General features: G+C 47.9%; 1 protein-coding gene across 5 annotated transcripts in view; it reads left to right on the top strand.

The window, feature by feature from the left end:
* The window catches only part of sema3b (sema domain, immunoglobulin domain (Ig), short basic domain, secreted, (semaphorin) 3B), a 295,901-nt gene that overhangs the window by 266,936 nt on the left and 8,405 nt on the right, over positions 1–20,560 (top strand). For all 5 annotated transcript variants that reach the window (XM_080218758.1, XM_080218765.1, XM_080218779.1 and 2 more), the window contains 11 exons: positions 4,742–4,861; positions 7,013–7,106; positions 8,924–9,043; positions 10,868–11,010; positions 13,845–13,959; positions 15,626–15,695; positions 16,110–16,254; positions 17,674–17,893; positions 18,009–18,100; positions 18,373–18,414; positions 19,932–20,089. In XM_080218758.1, coding sequence (XP_080074884.1) covers positions 4,742–4,861; positions 7,013–7,106; positions 8,924–9,043; positions 10,868–11,010; positions 13,845–13,959; positions 15,626–15,695; positions 16,110–16,254; positions 17,674–17,893; positions 18,009–18,100; positions 18,373–18,414; positions 19,932–20,089 — 1,319 coding nt within the window. The remainder of the gene's footprint in view (positions 1–4,741; positions 4,862–7,012; positions 7,107–8,923; positions 9,044–10,867; positions 11,011–13,844; positions 13,960–15,625; positions 15,696–16,109; positions 16,255–17,673; positions 17,894–18,008; positions 18,101–18,372; positions 18,415–19,931; positions 20,090–20,560) is intronic.

Below are 20,560 nucleotides of genomic sequence, written 5' to 3'. Positions count from 1 at the left end.
AAGGCGCAGACTCCACACCAGACAGTGACCCGAGGCCGGAATTGGATACATGTGCACGCACACACACACGTGCAAACACGCTCTCGTGCTCTCACACACACGCTGTAGTACTCTGTGACTCTGTGAAGTTGGGACATGGTTAGGTTTGAAGGCTGTAGGGTTGAATTTTGACTCCAGCAGCGTACTGGGGCACATCAGCTTACTGACTTCAGTAACACTTTGAAAGCGTGTAATGATGATTATCAGTGCGTCTTCTGGCTGACTTCAGTCGGACTCTGTTTTTATTGCACGGAATTCCTGGATTTTTATGTGTTTTGGGGATCGGGTTCCAAGATTCCACCCATTTTCTTTCCCATGAAAAGTGGAAGATTATTAACCCTTTCTTACCGAATGACATTAGGGTGAGAATGGCTTAGTGTGGACAATGCAAGTTCACTAATCATTTGCGTATGGACATGAGGGGAGAAGGAACTGAACAAGATTATTTCAGTGCAACATCAGGGTACACAAAGCTTGTTTAGACACATTTCATCATAGGTTTGTAATAGCCACAGAAGGAAAAGCTTTGCATTTACACTGCTGTTGACCTGTTTGCAAGATATAGGCGTCGCTGGCTAGGCCAGCATTTATTGTCCATCCCTAATTGCTTCGTGAGAAGGTGGTGGTGAACTCCCTCCTTAAACTGCTGCAGTCCGTGTAGGTACACCCACAGTGCTGTTAGGAAGGGAGCTCCAAGAGTTTGACCCAGCCATGGTGAAGGACTGGCGGGTGACAAAAGCAGGGATGGCATGTGACCGTGATTTGATTAGATTTGATTTATTATTGTCACATGTATTGGTATACAGCGAAAAGTGTTGTTTCTTGCGCACAAAGCATACCGTTCATAGAGAAGGAAAGGGCAGGGAAGAAGCTGTCCTTGAGTCGGTTGGTACGTGACCTCAGACTTTTGCATCTTTTTCCCAACGGAAGAAGGTGGAAGAGGCTGGGTGGCACGGTGACACAGCGGTTAGCACTGCTGCCTCACAGTGCCAGAGATCTGGGTTTGATTCCCGGCACGGGTCACTGTCTGTGTGGAGTTTGCACATTCTCCCTGTGTCTGCATGGGTTTCCTCCGGGTGCTCCAGTTTCCTCCCACACTCCAAAGGTGCGTGGTTAGGTGGATTGGCCGTGAGATTTTGGCCCTAGTGTCAGGGGATTAGCAGGGTAAATATGTGGGGTTACAGCAATAGAGCCTGGGTGGGATTATGATTGGTGCAGACTCGAGGGGCCAAATGGCCTCCTTCTGCATTGTAGGGATTCTATGAAAAATGTATGGGGTGCGTGGGGTCTTTGATTATGCTGGCTGCTTTTCCGAGACATGGGAAGTGTAGACAGTCAGTGGATGGAAGGCTGGTTTAACCTGGAGGCGAACTCAGAGATGGTGGTTTTCCCATCCACTTCTGCCCTTGTCCTTTTGTGGTTCGATGTCGCTGGTTTTAGAGAAAATTTTGATTGGCTGGTGGGAATGGCGTACTCTGCATCAACGCTGAACCAATGGCGGAGGAGGATTGGATGTTTATGTTGGTGAATGGGTTTCCATTGGGAAACTACTGGTGAGCTTTTGCACTCCTGTATGCGGCAAGCAGAGAGTGTTCTGACACAATCTGTGCTTGCACTGTGTAGATGCAAGGACCCACATCTCCTTCAAAGCCTGGTGGTGCTCTCGAAAGGATGCTCTATGTTCAAGTCCCACTCCAGGCCCTGATGGCCATGGATGGTGCGTTCATAACACAGTCAAACAGGTTGAGTGTGTCAACCTGCAACATCCTTCCAAGCACACCAATGACTGGTGGTGAGAGCAGGAGAGACACTTGGTCAGTTATGCTTGAGGTGGAGTAGCGACTGTTCCATGCTTGACGTGGACTAGTGACCTGTTCCAGGAATAACTAGCTGTGGAAATGGCTGAAGGTCTGCCATAGTGCACCGCTGGGTGTGGGAAGAGAATTAGAAATTGGAATCAAAGCATAGACGATAGAAATTGCAACATCAGTAGGTCCTGACACTATCTCTTCCCTCTAATGGGGTGGCACAGTGGTTAGCACTGCTGCCTCACAGCGCCAGGGTTCAATTCCTGGCTTGGATCACTGTCTGTGTGGAGTTTGCACATTCTCCCCATGTCTGCGTGGGTTCCCTCCAGGTGCTCTGGTTTCCTCCCACCGTCTGAAAGACGTGCGGGTTAGGTGGATTGGCTGTGCTAAATTCTCCCTCAGTGTAACCCCCGACCAGGCGCTGGAGTGTGGCAACAAGAGGATTTTCACAGTAGCTTCGTGGGATGCTGGCCTTCATCGCGAGGGGGATTGAATATAAAAGTAGGGAGGTCTTGCTGCAGCTGTATAGGGCATTGGTGAGGCCGCAGCTGGAGTACTGTGTGCAGTTTTGGTCACCGCACTTACGCAAGGATATTTTAGCCTTGGAGGGAGTGCAGAGGAGGTTTACTAGGCTGATACCGGAGTTGAGGGGGTTGAGCTATGAGGAGAGGCTGAATAAACTAGGCTTGTACTCGTTAGAGTTTAGAAGAATGAGGGGAGATCTCATTGAGACGTATAAGATGATGAATGGGATGGATAGGATAGAGGTGGAGAGACTCTTCCCGCTCAGAAAGGATAGTAGGACTAGGGGGCACAGCCTCAAGATAAAGGGGGGGCGGTTTAGAACGGAGTTGAGGAAGAACTTCTTCACTCAAAGGGTGGTGAATCTCTGGAATTCTCTGCCCGTTGAAGTGGTGGAGGCTGCCTCGCTAAATATTTTTAAGACGCGGGTTGATGGGTTTTTGATGAGAGAGGGGATTAAGGGTTATGGGGAGAGGGCGGGAATGTGGAACTGAGCCACGACAGATCAGCCATGATCTTATTGAATGGCGGGGCAGGCTCGAGGGGCTAGATGGCCTACTCCTGCTCCTATTTCTTATGTTATGTTCTTATGTTATGTTATGTTCATTGCAGTGTTAGCATAAGCCTACTTGTGACTAATAAATAAACTTTAAATGTGGCAAAGATTATAAACTGTTAGGTTCGAAAAGCACCAAATACCTATCCCTTGGCAGACGTATTGTGTCGAGAAGCAGGTTCAATGTACGTTCAGGCCCCAGTTGCGTGAGAGATGTTCTGGGGAGTGGGCTGCTTCTGACTGAACTCTTGTTCATCTGTTTAAGTTGTTTGATATTACAGAATCGTGAGGCAATCTTATCTCCATCAAGTATTCCAGGAACCGAGTGGAAACTCTGGCTGTTTATTTTTTTAAACCTGTTTTCACTGGCCGGAGGGTCTGTAACCAGTGGTTACAGATGTAAGATACTTTGGCCAAAGAAGCAGCAGGGGAGGTGAGAAGAGGTTGGGTTACACGGGAGGGTTGCTGTGATCGGGGGGTGTGGTCGCTTGGAGGAATAGTGGAAGCGGACTCAACCTTTCAAAAGCGGATTTGGTGTATCCTTGAAGGTAGCAGCCCAGGGGGACGGAGCAGGGTGAGTGAGACTAATAGGATAAGCTCATTCAGAGGGCTGCCGCAGGATCGATGGGCTGAATGGCCTCCTCCTGTGCTGCATTACTCTGTGGAATAAGGTTAATAGTTTTTTTTGGCACTGTCAATTGAATTGAGCTCATAGAATCATCATAGAATCCCTACAGTGCAGAAAGAGGCCATTCGGCCCATCGAATCTGCACCAAAAGCCATCCCACCCAATCCTTATCCCTGTAATCCCACAAATTTACCCTGCTAATCCCCCGACACTAGGGTCAATTGAGTGTGGCCAATCCACCTAACCCACACACCAGTTGATTGGATCGATAAATCAATTGATTTATTATTACCACATATATTGGGACGCAGTGAAAGGTTTCTTGCGCGCTATGCAGAGAAGACATACCATTCACAGAGTACATAGGGGAGAAGGAAAGGAGAGGGCGAGGAATATAGTGTTGCAGTCACAGATAGTGTGAAGAGCAAGATCATCTAAATATATAATAGCACCATTCAAATGTCTGATGGCAGCAGGGAAGATGCTGTTCTTGAGTCGGTTGGTACGTGACCTCAGACTTTGGTATCTTTTTCCTGATGGAAGAAGGTGGAAGAGAGAATGTCCGGGGTGCGTGGGGTCCTTAATTATGCTGGCTGCTTTTCCAGCAGGAAGAGTACATGGAATCAGTAGATGGGAGGGGGCAGTGGGGAGCGTCGCTGTCTCTCAGATGGAGGTTCTGGGCTCAAACCCCACCCTTCGGGACTTAATGGTCGAGGGAGTTGGGTCTGTGACACAATCGAATAGGTTGAGTGTCCGCTGCAAACACTTCAACACGCACCGGCGGCAGGAGTGGGAGAGATTCCTGGTCAGCTGTGCGTTGGAAAGAACGTTGGAGTCTGTCCCATCACGAGAGCAGCCCAGAGTCCCTGAGTGAACTGTGACACACAATCTCCGAATATCAGAAGTTGCTTGTGAGCCTAATCGCAGTGGGAAGTGTAGATGGTATCAGTGGATGGGAGGCTGGTTTGCGTGATGGACTGGGCTACGTTCACAACCCTTTGTAGTTTCTTGCAGTCAGGGCAGGAGACATACAGAGTGGTGATGCATCAAGGGATGCGGGGTAAGACAGGAAAATGGAATCGATGTAAAAGTTCAGCTATGATCTTATTGAATGGCATTGTGCGTTGTGATTGGAGTTTGCAATATCTCAGCAACCTCCTAATGACTGTCTTCCTCTTTCTGTTGCAGGCAGAATGTGCCAACTTCATCAAGGTGTTGCATTCTTTCAACAGAACTCACCTGTACACCTGTGGCACGGGAGCCTTTCACCCCGTCTGTGCCTACGTGGAGGTCGGGAGCAAATGGGATGTGAGTCCTGTCCTCTGCTATTTGTTTTCATTGGTCGGGCGAGGTCCACTTTCCTGCCTTTGTCTCAGTGTCTCTCATTTCTTGAAATCTGTGGTGTGAATGACTCCTCTGGGCCCAGCCTTCAGAGGGACAAAGAAACGTTACTGTGGAAACGGAAAGAGGAGACGGAGTAACTCTTTCAGTCATTTTCTCGGAATTGGGGCCATGCTCAATAATGGTAACAGGAGTTCACTGTAGACTTGTATTGTCTGGGACTTGGCATCATTGACTAAGGCGATCTGTGGAAAGTGATCTTTCAAAGATTGTACAAAATTCTGTGTATGTTCACATGCATGCCTGATATGTGTGAGTATGTGTATGTGGCCACGTGTGTATGGGTATATGTGTATGGGTTATGTGGTATATGTGTGTGGGCATATGGTAAATGTGAGTGGGCATATGGTATATGTGTGTGTGCATATGGTGTATGTGTGTGTGCATATGATGTACGTGTGCGTGCATATGGTGTATGTGTGCATGCATATGGTGTATGTGTGTGGGCATATGGTGTATGTGTGTAGGCATGTGGTGTATGTGTGTGGGCATATGGTGTATGTGTGTGAGTATATGATATATGTGTGTCGGTTATGTGGTATAAGTGTGTGGGTATATGGTATACATGTGTGGGCATATAGTATACGTATGTGGTATATGTGGGTGGGCATATGGTATATGTGGGTGGGCATATGGTATATGTGTGTGTGCATATGGTGTATGTGTGTGTGCATATGATGTACGTGTGCGTGCATATGGTGTATGTGTGCATGCATATGGTGTATGTGTGTGGGCATATGGTGTATGTGTGTGGGCATGTGGTGTATGTGTGTGGGCATATGGTGTATGTGTGTGGGCATATGGTGTATGTGTGTGGGCATGCGGTGTATGTGTGTGAGTATATGATATATGTGTGTCGGTTATGTGGTATAAGTGTGTGGGTATATGGTATACGTGTGTGGGCATATAGTATACGTATGTGGTATATGTGGGTGGGCATATGGTATATGTGCGTGAGTATATGATATATGTGTGTCGGTTATGTGGTTTATGTGTGTGGGAATATGGTATATGTGTGTGGGAATATGGTGTACGTGTGTGGGCATATGGTATGTGTGTGTGGGCATATGGTATGTGTGTGTGGGTATATTGTATATGCGTGTGGGTTCTGTGGTATGTGTGTGTGGGTTATATGGTGTGTGAGTGGATTATGTGGTACATGTTTGTGGGTACGTGATATGTGTGTGGCAGTGTGGTATGTGCGTGTGCATTGTGTGGTTTCTCTCTGTGTTTCTCAGAATTAGTGCCGATGTAGCTATATATTAAACATATGTGGTGAGCACAAAGCTAAGAAAGCATTCCTGTGAGCAGATGTGTGTGTGTGTGTGTCTGCCGCTCTTGGCAGCTGCTTTGCTGTTGATCTTGATGTCTTTGGCCTCAGAATCTCGGCTGTGATTCCTCCTCCTCTTGGCTGTCGGGCAGTTTCAGTTGTAAAATCATTCCAGCAAATTCCCACAAGGAGTCTCGTTGGATCCAAATGGACCCAAACGCAGCCGCAAGACACTGTTCAGTTCAAATTCAGTCAGTGACTATCGACCATACCTTCCCTGATAATGGACGTAGAGTTGAAGGGGTGGAAATTGGCGGGTTCTGAGGAAAACTGGGAGTCATTTGAGAACTCGAGGCCACGTCGATGTTGGCCCTTTAGCGAGTTGCCCCAGGCCCATCTCGGGGGTCACAAAACCTCTGTGGAACCAACAGATTCTCATTGGTGGTTTCGGGAGAGTTGGAAACCTGAGGGCCAACGGCTGCCTACAGACGGAGAGCAAATCCTCCAGGATGTTTCCATGAAGGACATATGAGGAGAGCAAGGGGGAGACCACCTCACGCATCCTTTCCCCTCGTCATGTTGCTCATTGAAACTTAAAATGGGAGGAAGAGGAGAGTGGAAGACCACGAGGTGTGAAGAAACCCAGACGCTGCATATGACCAGATTTGGCAGCTTTTCTCAAAGGTCCAGCATAGGTTCGATGGGCCGAAAGGCCCCCGGTTGCCGAGAGATTTTATGGTTTTCCTATCCGTGCTGTGGTTAACATCCTGTCACGTGTCTCGTTGCAGGAACACCAGTTCAGGATCGATTTTAACCAGATTGAAGATGGCAAGGGCAGAAGCCCATATGATGCCAAACATCTGTCCACCTCCATTCTGATTGGTAAGATATTGTGGCACGGTTGGGGTCCTCGGGGTAACCTTTTTGGGTGTGAAAGTGTAAATATGGAGGACTCAGAAATGAGGGGCCGACGTGTTGGAACTGGGGACACTAGCCCCGGGTCATGGATCTGGGAGGGATATGTGGAAACTGGTGGTTCTGGACATTTATTAATGTGGCAGACAGGTGATGTTTTGAGAATTCTGGGATTAAGGGTTTCCAGGACAGCTCCTTGTTTAGGAATATGAGGCCAACTCGTAAAGCTAGTGCCGATTTTCCTTAAGCATGTGATGTGATTGTAGTATGTATTCTGGCCATACCAGAGGAGATAATAGGTGCAATCTCCTGATGCTGGAGTGGTGAGATTGGAGGTGGGAAGGGTACTTTTTAAGGCAAAATGGTACCTAAAACCTGCCACCCATGGTCAACCTTCCTCCCCACCATCAATTCAGACACGTAGTGGTCAATTATTGATCAGTTAAGGACCTCTTCACCCCGCAGCTGGTGTTAACTCATAGGCGGTATGGTGGCACAGTGGTTAACACTGCTGCCTCACAGCGCCAGGGACCTAGGTTCAATTCTGGCTGTGGATCACTGTCTGTGTGGAGTTTACACATTCTCCCCATGTCTGTGTGGGTTTCCTCTGGGTGCTCCGGTTTCCTCTCGCAGTCCAAAGATGTGTACAATTCTGGTCACCCTATTATTTAAAGGATATTATTAAACTAGAAAGAGTGCAGAAAAGGATTTACTAGGATGCTACCGGGACTTGATGGTTTGAATTGTAAGGATAGACTGGGACTCTTTTCTCTGGAGCTCCCAATTTTCCTACGAAGGCTGAGGGGTGATCTTATAGAGGTCTATAAAATAATGAGGGACACAGATCAGCTAGATAGTCAATATCTTTTCCCAAAGATAGGGGAGTCTAAAACTAGAGGGCATAGGTTTAAGATGAGAGGGGAGAGACACATAAGTGTCCAGAGGGGCAATTTTTTCACACAGAGGGTGGTGAGTGTCTGGAACAAGTTGCCAGAGGTAGCAGTAGAGGCGGGTACAATTTTGTCTTTTAAAAAGCATTTAGACAGTTACATGAGTAAGATGGGTATAGAGGGATATGGGCCAAATGCGGGCAATTGGGACTAGCTTTGGGGTTTAAAGAAAAGGGCAGCATGGACAAGTTGGACCGAAGGGCCTGTTTCCATGCTGTAAACCTCTATGACTCTATGTGCAGGTTAAGTTGATTGACCAAGCCAAATAGCCGCTTAGTGTCCATAGGTTTGCAGATTAGGTGGATTGGTCATGCTAAATTGACCCTAGTGTCGGGGGGATTAGCCGGGTAAATGTGTGGGGTTACAGGGACAGGACCTGGGTGGGATTGTGGTCGGTGCAGACTCAATGGGCCAAATAGCCTCCTTCTGCACTGTAGGGTTCTATGAGCCATGCTCCAGATAGGCTTGTTGGCGTTTGGAGTGTGGGGTGCGTGTTACACTTGGTGGGGAACTCCCTTGATCAGAGGCACTCAGCATCTGATAAATGGCATGGGACATTGGGCTGGGAGTATCCCCCTGCCCTTGATTCAACTCCATCGCTATGAACTCCATTGGGTCGGGAAATCACAACTGGAAGATGTCCAGTCTTTACAGCAAGGGAGAGAGGGGGGAGGAGGGAGGGGGGAGAGAGGACAGATGGGTGGTTCCTTGGAGGGAACTTGAATTTAGGGAATCTCTCACTAATTGAGGTGTATACATTCTGCTCAGAGCGACAGCAGATGATTCGATACAAGGACTGCCCCCAGTAAAACATTTCTTCCTGTGTGATTATAGGTGAGGAGCTGTACTCCGGTGTTGCCACTGACCTGATGGGCCGGGATTTCACCATCTTCCGCAGCCTGGGGCGGCGTCATTCCATCAGGACCGAGCAGCACGACTCGCGCTGGCTGAGCGGTGAGTAAGCACCCCCCACTCCCCCTCCTTCACACCCCCACCCCCTCCCCCCCCTCACTCTCCGCAAACCGAGACCCCCGCTTCGGGGAGAGGGCCCACACCCACAGGCGTTCACTTCCCCATTCCAACTGACCTAGGGTGGAGGATGGGCACAGGCAGGAGACGTGTCCTGTGCTCAACGCAGGAGTTGGTTTAGCTCAGTTGGCTGGACAGCTGGCTCGTGATGCAGAGCGACGCTAACAGCGTGGGTTCAATTCCTGTACCAGCTGAGGCTATTCATGAAGATACCCCTTCCCCGTAGGTGAGGTTACCCTCAGGCTAAATCACCACCTTTGAGGAAGAGGCTCACCTGGGACAAGGTGGCTCTACCTTAACATAAGAAATAGCAGCAGGAGTAGGCCATTTCTCCCTCCGGGTTAGCAGACATTCTTCATCAAAGACAATTTAAATAATAGAATCGCTACAGTGCAGAATAAGGCCATTCGGCCCATTGAGTCTGTACCAACCACAATCCCACCCAGACCTTATCCCTGTCACTCCACATATTTATCCTGCTAATACATGCACCCCAGGACAATTTAGCACGGCTAATAGACTGTCTGTGTGGTGACTGCACATTCTCCCTGTGTCTGTGTGGGTTTCCTCCGGGTGCTCCGTTTTCCTCCCACACTCCGAAAGACTGGACAGGTGCATTGGACCCAACAGGCACCAGAGTGTGGTGACGAGGGCAATTTCACAGTAACTTCATTGCAGTGTTAATATAAGCCTTACCTGTATCTAATAAATAAACTTTATTTTAACTTCACCGGCACATCTTTGGAGTGTGGGAGGAAAGCGGGGCAGCTGGAGGAAACTCACGCAGACACGGGGAGAACGTGCAAACTCTACACAGACAGTGACCCAAGCTGGGAATCGAACCCAGGTCCCTGTAACGATTTCCTAAAGCCATACTACCTTGGCTGGGTCGTTCTGACAAAGCTGTCTCTCCAGTGTAAGGGATAGGGCGGGATTTGAGAAGGTAACAGGAGTGAGAAAGAGTGAATAAACTGAGAGGAGGAGAGATCAGAGAGTAAAGCCAGAATTGCCTCTTGGGTCCCCATTCATTGCTGCTTTCCGCCACCATCAGGCGGCTTTTGGTATGACATCAGTTTGACAGCTTGTTTCTCGGACAATTTTAAACAGAATATTTGGGTGCAATTTAAATTTACCATTTTGCATCACAGTTCCAAATGGATTCCTTTGGAGTTGGAAGAATATTTCTATTTTCTGCCACCACCTTTCATCCTAACCAATCAGTGTTCTGTGCGAAGACCCTGGCCTGGATTCGCTGCCAACCTGTGTTCGCTGCCAAAGTGGGCCCAAAATCCCGCAAGACTCAAATAGCGAGGATCTCGCTGGCGGAATATTGTGGGGACATTGTCCCTGCCGTCCTCCCTCCCCCTCTCCCGCCGACGTAACGAGGCTCCTGCCCAGAAAGGTCGGGAACCTCATGTAAATAAAAGTGGCGTGGTGGCACAGTGGTCAGCACTGCTGCCTCACAGCGCCAGGGACCCGGGTTCAATTCCCGGCCTCGGGTCACTGTCTGTGTGGAGTCTACACATTCTCCCCGTGTCTTCATGGGTTTCCTCCAGTTTCCTCCTACAGTCCAAAGATGGATTGGCCATGCTGAGTTGCCCCTTGGTGTCAGGGGGGATGAGCCAGGTAAACACACGGGGTTATGGGGTGATCAGAAACCAGAGATTCGCAACGCCTCATCACCACCAGCCATCCCACCTTCCTGATAGACACCTTGTCACCAGCTCTCAATCTTGTTTCTCCGAGCAGACCCCAAGTTCGTTGGTTCCTTCTGGATCCCCGAGAGTGACAACCCGGACGATGACAAGATCTACTTCTTCTTCCGAGAGATGGCCGTCGAAGGGCAGAACCTTGGCAAATCCACCTTCTCTCGAGTGGGCCAACTGTGTCGGGTGGGTGAGCAACGCTGAACGATGGAGATGGGCCATGTGACCTCCTAGTCATTTATAGGAGATGGCGGTGGCGGAGTGAGGGGGGCGGGGGGCGGCTGGACAGAGAGCCCTCACTCTTGACCTGTGTGTATGGCAGCTTCACGATCAAGAGCTTTGGGGCAATGAATGATTTGATTTATTATTATCACATGTATTACCATATAGTGAAAAGTATTGTTTCCTGCACACTATGCAGACAAAGCATACTGTTCATAGAGGAGGAAAGGAGAGAGTGCAGAATGTAGTGTTACAGTCACAGGTAGGGTGTAGAGAAGGATCAGTTTAATATAAGGTAGGTCCATTCAAAAGTCTGGCAGGGAAAAAGCTGTTCTTGAGTTGGTCGGTACGTGACCTCAGACTTTTGTATCTTTTTCCTGAAGGAAGAAGGTGGAAGAGAGAATGTCCGGGGTGCGTGGAGTCCTTAATGATGCTGGCTGCTTTGCCGAGGCAGCGGGAAGTGTAGACAGAGTCAGTGGATGTGAGGCTGGTGCGTGTGACGGACTGGGTTTCATTCAAGGACCTTTTGTAGTTCCTTGCGGTCTTGGGCAGGGCAGGAGCCCATTACCAATTAGTTTAGAAGGCAGGTTTGGTGTAGAATAATGCTAACATCATGGGTTCGATCGCCATACTCACTGAGGTCGTTTTGAGACCTGTGTCCTTACCTCATTGTGCATAAGCATGAGTCACGATGAGCAACTCCCAGGAAACCCAGATACTACATTTAGAGAGATTAAATGCTGGCTGAGTCATCAGAGAGGATTCCCCGACTCACCTCAAAATACTGTGACGGGATCTTTTACACCCAGTTTACAACATAAGAACTAGGGACAGGAGGAGGCAATTCAGCCCCTCAAACCTGCTCCACCATTTGTTTAGAAGTTCGTAAGATATAGGAACAGAATTAGGCCATTTGGCCCATTGAATCTGCTCCATCATTTGTTTATTTATTAGTGTCACAAGTAAGGCTTACATTAACACTGCAATGAAGTTACTGTGAAAACGCCCTAGTAGCCAAGTTCCGCCTGTTCGGGTACACTGACGGAGAATTTAGCATGGCCAATTCACCTAACCAGCACGTCTTTCGGACTGTGGGAGGAAACCGGAGCACCCGGAGGAAACCCACGCAGACATGGGGAGAACGTGCAGACTCCACACAGACAGTGACCGTAGCCAGGAATCGAACCGGGTCGCTGGCGCTGTGAGGCAGCAGTGCTAACCACTGCGCCACCGTTATCATGGCTGATCTCAACTCAGCCTCAATTCCATTTATCTGCCCGTTGGCCGTAGCCCTTCAAACCCTTATCAAACATCCCTGAGGCCTGGAGGTTGTCTAGTGGGAGGGTTGGGGGTTGCATTATCACAGTGCTGTTTGTGGGATCTTGCTGTGCATAAATTGCTGTGCATCACAACAATGACTACACCTCAAAGGAATTTCATTGTCTGTGAGACACTTTGAGACTGCCAATGATAATGAAAAAGATGCTATATAAATGCAAACATTTCCCGGTCTACAAAAGGAGTTGTTGAATATTACAGAGGGGAAGGAGCACCGGTTATTAATAGAGCACTCGGCGAGGAATGGAAAATTCTAATCATGCATTCGTCTCTGGGCTGGGTACAGAAACATTGCAAGAGAGTGCTTGAAGGGCAGTGTAAGAGTGTGGGCAACTGCGCAGAGGAGATTCACATCTGTTTACAGATGGTTGGGTACATTCAGCATCAGATACTGAATACGCCAAGAAAATGGTTTACTTTAAAAAGCAGTTTAACCCTCAGGAACAATCAAATGCTGTTTTTTGTTTCTTATCCACCTTCCTCTCCCCGAAGCAAAACTCTTTCCTCCAGCCAGCTGTCCTTCACCCGCTGCCTACCGTTGGCATGAAGCTCTGTGGGTATTACACACTAACGTTGGACGGAAACCGCAGTGGGGTTTCACTGTCAATGGAGCAGAAGATTCCACCGGCAAGAAGGGCTGGAAGTTTCTGCTCTGTGTCTATTGACCAAACTTTTGTGGACTTGACCCAGTAACTCCTTATTTAGTATTCTGTCATTTTATAGAATCTATGGCATGGAGACAGGCCCTTCGGCCCAAACTGACCCATGTCGACCCATCTAAGCTAACCCCATTTGCTTGCATTTGGTCCCTATCCCTCTATCCTTTTCCATCCATGTATCTATCCAAATTCTTCTTAAATGTTGTTAATGTCCCAGCCTCAACCACTTCTCTGGTAGCTCATTCCACACTCGTACCACCCTCTGTGTAAAAAAGTTGCTCCTCAGGTTCCCATTAATCCCCCACCCTTAACTTAAACCTATGCCCTCTAGTTCTTAATTCCCCAACCCTGAGATAAAAGACTGACTGCATTCACCCTATCCATGCCTCTTATGATCTTATACACTCTATAAGATCACCCCTCAGTCTCCTACGCTCCAAAGCAAACGTCCCAGCCTGTCCAATCTCTCCCTATATCTCAATCCCTTGAGTCTTGGCAACATCTTTGCAAATCTTTTTGTTTTAGCAAACCCTCCGTGGGACAATTCACAACGTTGAAAGTTACAAATGCTACTTGTTGCTGTTGATTCTGCAATCACTGCCTGAGTGGGACTCCCACTGGATATTATGGACCTTTTTCCCATTGAAGGGAAGTCCCCACTGCTGCAGGTGACGGTCCTTAAAAATAAGGACTATTATTCGTGTGGATGTTGGGTACCTGTGTGGGTTCACAGGAGGGAAGGATGGTGGAGGTGATGGAAATATATGCTTAGCTTGCCATTAACCCTTTCATTTCTTTCAGAATGATCACGGGGGTCTGAGAAGCCTGGTGAACAAGTGGACAACATTTCTGAAGGCCCGGTTGATCTGCTCTGTCCCGGGAAGTGAAGGGATTGACACTCACTTTGATGAGATCAGTGAGTAGTGCTGTTCTTTAGATATAAATAACCTTCCTCACCATCACCCGCATACCACAGCAGCAGTGTATCTAAGGCATAAAAACATGATGCTCTAGCGATTTACCCGCGACATGCTCCCGCACATAAATAACAAGATATAAATATAGAATCATAGAATCTGACAGTGCAGAAGGAGGCCATTCGGCCCATCAAGTCTGCACTGACCACAATCCCACCTCATCTCTATCCCATGCATTTACTTTAGCTTGTCCCCCTGACACTAAGGGGCAATTTAACATGGCCAATCCATCTAACCTGCACATCTTTCGGACTGTGGGTGGAAACTGGAACACTCAGAGGAATCTCACGTAGATACAGGAGAATATGCAAACTCCACACAGATGGTGACCCAAGCCGGGAATTGAACCCAGGTCCCCGATATTGCGAGGCAGCAGTGCTAACCACTGTACCTATGAATATAAAACCTATCAATGCAAGTCCTGTTGAAAAGAGTTTAAGTTTATTTATTGGTGTTAAAGTAGGCTTATGTTAACATTGCAATGAAATTACTGTGAAAATCCCCTAGTTGCCACACTCCGGCACCTGTTCAGATACACTGAGGGAGAATTTAGCACAGCCAATGCATCTAACCAGCGCGTCTTTCGGACTGTGGGAGGAAACCAGAGTACCCGGAGAAAACCCATGCGGACGTGGGGAGAATGTGCAAACTCCACACAGACAGTGACCCAAGCTGGGAATCGAACCTAAGTCCCTGGTGCTGTGAAGCAGGAGTGCTAACCACTGTGCCACCGTGCACCTGAGGGACATGATGTTAAATGTTTTCGACTTGCTCTCATCAGGTCAAATGCAAGAAAGCCAAACTTCCAAAGATCACAGAAATTTAAATTACAGAGAAAAGGATGTTTTGTTTTTAATTCATTAATGGGACATGGGCATCACTGGCCAGCCAGCATTTATTGCCCATCCCTAATTCCCCTTGCTAGGCCATTTCAGGGGACAGTTGAGAGCCAACCACATTGCTGTGGTCTGGAATCACATGTAGGCCAGACCAGGTAAGGATGGTAAATTTCCTTCCCTAAAGGACATTAGTGAACCAGACGGGTTTTTCCGAGTGGCGCCTTAATCTGAAGACCCTCCTCTCAAGGACTTCTCTGTCCTCTCTCCCCACCTCTGGCCTACCCCCTTGATGCAATAAGGGCCCACTCCCTCCTTCTTTCCCGGGCACCCCCTACCCTCCTGCCCCTGGGACTTTAGTATGGTCCTGGGACTTTGTTCCAGGTAGAGAGCTGCAGTACCTCTTCTGGCCATCGCAGCACTGTGCCTGGATGGGTTGGAGAGGCATGATGCCCACCAAGGGGGGACTGAAGTCCCACCCGCTGCCACCCAAGCGTGAAGTGGCAGTGGGCTTTGCAGAGTTAACAGGAATGGGGTTTCCACCCACAGGAAACTTTCTTGCCTAGATTTGTTAAATTAAGATTACTGCACGATGGTTAGGAGTTATCGAAGAATGTTGATGCTAATGATGGAGCCACCATGAAGACCTAAATTACTTCTAGACCACTTCATTCATGATGGCTGTGGCATGAGTGCACAGCAGATGGCAAAATCTTGTGAAGTGATGGCTGTGAGTAAAGCTCTGTGTGTGTGTTTTATTCTTGACCAGGGGACGTCTTCTTCCTTCAGACAAGAGATCGCAGGAACCCCCTCGTCTACACGGTCTTCAGTACTTCCAGGTGAGAGCGCTGGATGTAGATTTAGTCGCGCCTGAGATCAGCGCCGACAGAACGGGCGAGGCGGAAGCTCAGTTTGGGATTGGACAAGTCATTTTCAGCAACTCAGCAGTTGCGCGTTGCATTACGTGACCTGGTCCAATTTGTAGCTGAGTCTGGTAAATGAGAGTGTTCCCAGTTTAAATCATCCTGTTTTTCTCACTGCCAGGGTCAGTTCCCAGGAAGAAAAGTTAGTTGCGCCATCCCCCGCCCTCCCCCCCCCCCCCCCCCCCCACACTGCTGAAGCCCCTCAAGAAAGGGAATGTGACAGAATACACAACGGTTTTAAACGCAACACGTCCTTTTCTGCACTTTGAACTCCCGCATTTCTGCTCCACCCGTTGCTAACTGTTCTATTCGCGGTGCCGTTTGTTGCAGCAATGTCTTCAGAGGCTCGGCTGTTTGCGTCTACAACATGAATGACATCCGGAGAGCCTTCCTGGGACCCTTCGCCCACAAGGAGGGGCCGAACTATCAGTGGGTACCGTACCAGGGGAAAGTGCCGTACCCTCGACCTGGAATGGTAAGACCCAATCAAATGTAGCAGCGACATTTCAGTGGGGTTGTTTCTCACCGTGCTTTCCTTCTGAGACCGGTCTACAGGCTGTCACATACCCTCAGCTAGCCTACATTTCTTGTGCAGGTCACAGGTCAGTTTAGCTGCTAACTTTGCCACCTTGGTACATTGCTCTTCTTGCTCCTTCTAACACCTCTTTTCTCATGATCGGCTATTTTTTTTCTCTGGAAGGGGCAGCTGTAGGAAGAGATATGAGCATCTTGTTAATGGTGCGTCCATTTCGGGGCTCATGTTCTGATGTAGCAGTAACACTTGGCTGTTAGGGTTCTTCCCCCTATAATTGACACAAAGGCCAGATTCATGGTGCTAATTTGTCAAAGGCTAGCTGAGGAATGCAAGAACATCTCATCCACACTCAACCTGCCATGCCTGGCTCTCTGCTACTCATCCAATGTGTCCATTTGCACATTCGTACCGGCAGTCATACAGGTTTATAGCATGGAAACAGGCCCTTCGGCCCATCTTGTCTGTGCTGCCCAGTTTTAACCACCTAAGCTAGTTCCTATTGCATGTGTTTGGCCCATATCCCTCTATACCCATCTTACCCATGTAACTGTCTAAATGCTTTTTAAAAGACAAAATTGTACCCGACTCTACTACTGCCTCTGGCAGCTCGTTCCAGACACTCACCACCCTCTCAGTGAAAAAAATTGCCCCTCTGGACCCTTTTGTGTCTTTTTCCTCTCACCTTAAACCTATGCCCCCTAGTTTTAGACTCCTCTACCCTTGGGGAAAAAATGTTGACTATCTAACTGATCTATGCCCCTCATTATTTTGTAGACCTCTTTAAGAGAACCCCTCAGCCTCCTACAGCCTCTCCTTATAATTAAAACCATGAAATCCCAGTAGCATCCGAGTAAATGTTTTCTGCACTCTTTCAAGTTTAATAACATCGTTTGTATAATGGGGTGACCAGAATTGTACGCAGTATTCCAAGTGTGGCCTTAGTAACTTCACAGCGCCAGGGACCCGGGTTTGATTCCCGGCTTGGGTCACTGTGTGTCTACGAAGTCTGCATGTTCTCCTCATATCTGCCTGGGTTTCCTCCGGGAAGACTGTGGGTTAGGTGCTGATTAGGTGGATCGGCCATGTTAAATTCTCCCTTGGTGTACCCGAACAGGCACCGGAGTGTGGGTTTTCACAGCAATTTTATTGCATTGTTAATGTAAGCCTACTTATGACACTGATAAATAAGCTTTAACCTTAAAGTGGTAAGTAATCCATAGCATATTGCAATGGAGCTCTGGCTTTGTTAACTAGCGGTAGTTATCACTCAAAGAATGGTTTCTCTGGTATGATTGTGTCAGCCTTCCTGAAGATTGAAGTGCACCAAGTTTTGACAAGTCGGTCTTGTTTTCTCTCCAGTGCCCAAGCAAAACTTTTGGGGGCTTTCAGTCGACCAAGGAGTTTCCTGACGATGTTGTGTTGTTCGCTCGTAACCACCCTCTGATGTACAATCCCATCAACCCCATTAACCATCGGCCAGTCCTGGTGAAAACCAATGTTGACTACAGCTTCACTCAGATAGTGGTGGACCGGGTGGAGGCAGGCGATGGGCGCTACGACGTCATGTTTATTGGGACAGGTAAGGTTTGTTTTCCTAATTTACCAGATAGAAGGGGCCTCCAAACAACCTTCTCCTGTCTCGCACTGAAGTTGCTGCAATCCTCCCATTTTTCTTTCCATTTGTATTCCTTCAGATGTCGGGACGGTTTTGAAAGTGATCTCGGTACCAAAGGGAAATTGGCAGAACATGGAAGAGCTTCTTCTGGAAGAGCTCCAAGTTTTCAAGGTAAGGTTCTCCCTGTGTCTGCGTGGGTTTCCTCACCCAGTCCAAAGATGTGCAGGTTAGGTGGGTTGGCCATGCTAAATTGCCCCTTAGAGTCAAGAGGTTAGTAGGGTAAATAAGTAGGGTTATAGGGATAGAGCCTGGATGGGATAGTGATCGGCGCAGACTCGAAATGTTCCAGAATCCTGAAACCGAAGTCCATGGTTCTTATTGAGGAATATGCTACCATTTTGTTCTTGATCACTTGCTGACTAAACTGATTTCTTCTGTTTCAGGATTCCGCGTCGATAACCAACATGGAGCTCTCTTCAAAAAGAGTGAGTACCTAATTTACAGATTCTGGACATTCTATAGCTGTCATTAACAGTTTCTCTCAGAGGTCGATTGGCAAAAGCCGTAAGTTGATTTAAAAAAGTACTCATTTACGGGATGCAACGCTGCTGGCTAACCTCACATCCATTGCCCATCCCTAGTTACCCTTGAGAAGGTGGTGGAGAGCTGTCTCCTTGAATCGCTGCAGTCCATGTCGTGTAGGTACATCCACAGTGCTATTAGGGAGGGAGTTCCAGGATTTTGACTCGCTGGCACTGAAGGTGCAGAGGGATCTGGATGTCCTCATTCATGAATCACAGAAAACTAGTTTGCAGATAATAAGGAAGGCAAATGGAATTTTGGCATCTGTCATCAAAGGAATAGAATATAAAAGTAATGAATTATCATGGCACAGTGGCAGAGTGGTTGGCACCGCGGACTCACAGCATCAGGGATCTGGGTTCAGTTCCAGTCTCAGATAACTGTCTGTGAGGAGTCTGCACGTTCTCCCCGTGTCTGTGTGGGTTTCCTCCACTTGCTCTGGTTTCCTCCCTCAATCCAAAGATGTGCAGGTTAGGTTGATTACCGCGCTAAATCTTCCCCTTAGTGTCAGAGAGATTAGCAGGATAAATATGCACTATCAGGGGGATAAGACCTGATGGTATTATTGTTGGTGTAGACCAGGCACTCCAGTTTCCTCCCACAGTCCAAAGATGTGCGGGTTAGGATGATTGGCCATGCTAAATTGACCCTGATATCAAGTTAAATGAGGTTACAGGAATAGGGCCTGGGTGGGATTGTGGCCAGAACAGGCTCAATGGGCCAAATGGCCACTTTCTGCACTATAGAAATGCTATAAAATCCCCATCTGGTTGTCTAAGGTTCTTTAGGGAACGAGGGGATTTTCATAGTAACTTCATTGCAGTGTGAATGTAAGCCTATATGCGACACTAATAAATAAACTTTAAACTTTGGCAAAGGCGGACTGGGTGGTGATTTAACCTGAGGATCACTATACCTTCGGCAAGGGGTGAGGTTGAGAAGGTGGAACCTTCATGAATAACCTCAGCTGGTGCGGGAATTGAACTCACGCTGTTGTGCCTCCTTGTGACGCTAATAAATAAACTTAATTCCGGTCTTGGTGACTGTCTGTGCAGAGTCTGCACATTCTCCCCGCCAAACTCCTGTTCGGGTATACAGAGGGAGAATTTAGCACGGCCAATGTGCCTAACCAGTGCGTCTTTCAGACTGTGGGAGGAAACTGGAGCGCCAGGAGGAAACCCACGCAGACACGGAGAGAACGTGCAAACTCCGCACAGACAGTGACCCAAGGCGGGAACGAGAGACTCAATAGTAGATGATGTTACATTGACTGTGAAAATCATTGCGGGGCAAATCCTACTTTCATTTCCACTGGTATCTGCTCAGAGAAGTTTTCTGAATTTATGTGGCTCATTTGTAATGTTTGGTAAATCGTTCCCACTGCGAATCGTTACAAATGTCTGCCTTTGTTTTCCAACAGCAACAGCTGTATATTGGCTCCGATACAGCAATCTCCCAGCTGCCTTTACAGCACTGTAGTTTCTATGGGAAGGCATGTGCTGAGTGTTGTCTGGCCCGAGACCCCTACTGTGCCTGGGACGGAAACTCCTGCACCAGATATCTGGCAAACACCAAAAGGTAAATGGGGAAAACGGGGAATCTGCGGTCTTTATGGGTCATTACCTTATCGCAAGTGTTAGGGTACCAGAGCAGAAACCCTAAAGAAGGTTATGAAGTGCAAATAGACCCCAACAGTTTTTCTATTGAGTGTGAGAAGATGTGAACTAGGATCAGGAATAGGCCATCTGGCCTCTCGAGCCTGCTCCGCCATTTCATCCCAGTAACCCACTATGAAGCTTTTATCAAAACAATCTTTATTTAACAATACAGTTTAACTATGACAATTGAATTAGCTTAGCTTTTTCCAATTGAAATACTTAAACAAACATGACAAGATACAATTCTTAACAGCTAACCTATCTCTATTAGCTCCAATTTAATCAATATTCCTCTTATAGACTTAAACTCCCCTTCAATATCAGTTACAAACACAAGTTTACATATTGTTACTTGTTAACAATCATAGAGTCTTTGAACACCTCTGGAGAG

Source organism: Carcharhinus amblyrhynchos, chromosome 3 (assembly GCF_965287045.1).
Source record: "Carcharhinus amblyrhynchos chromosome 3, sCarAmb.v2.hapA, whole genome shotgun sequence".
NCBI classification, from domain to species: Eukaryota; Metazoa; Chordata; class Chondrichthyes; order Carcharhiniformes; family Carcharhinidae; genus Carcharhinus; species Carcharhinus amblyrhynchos.
Note: the sequence above shows the minus strand (reverse complement) of the source record. Positions and strands in the feature narration are given on the sequence as shown.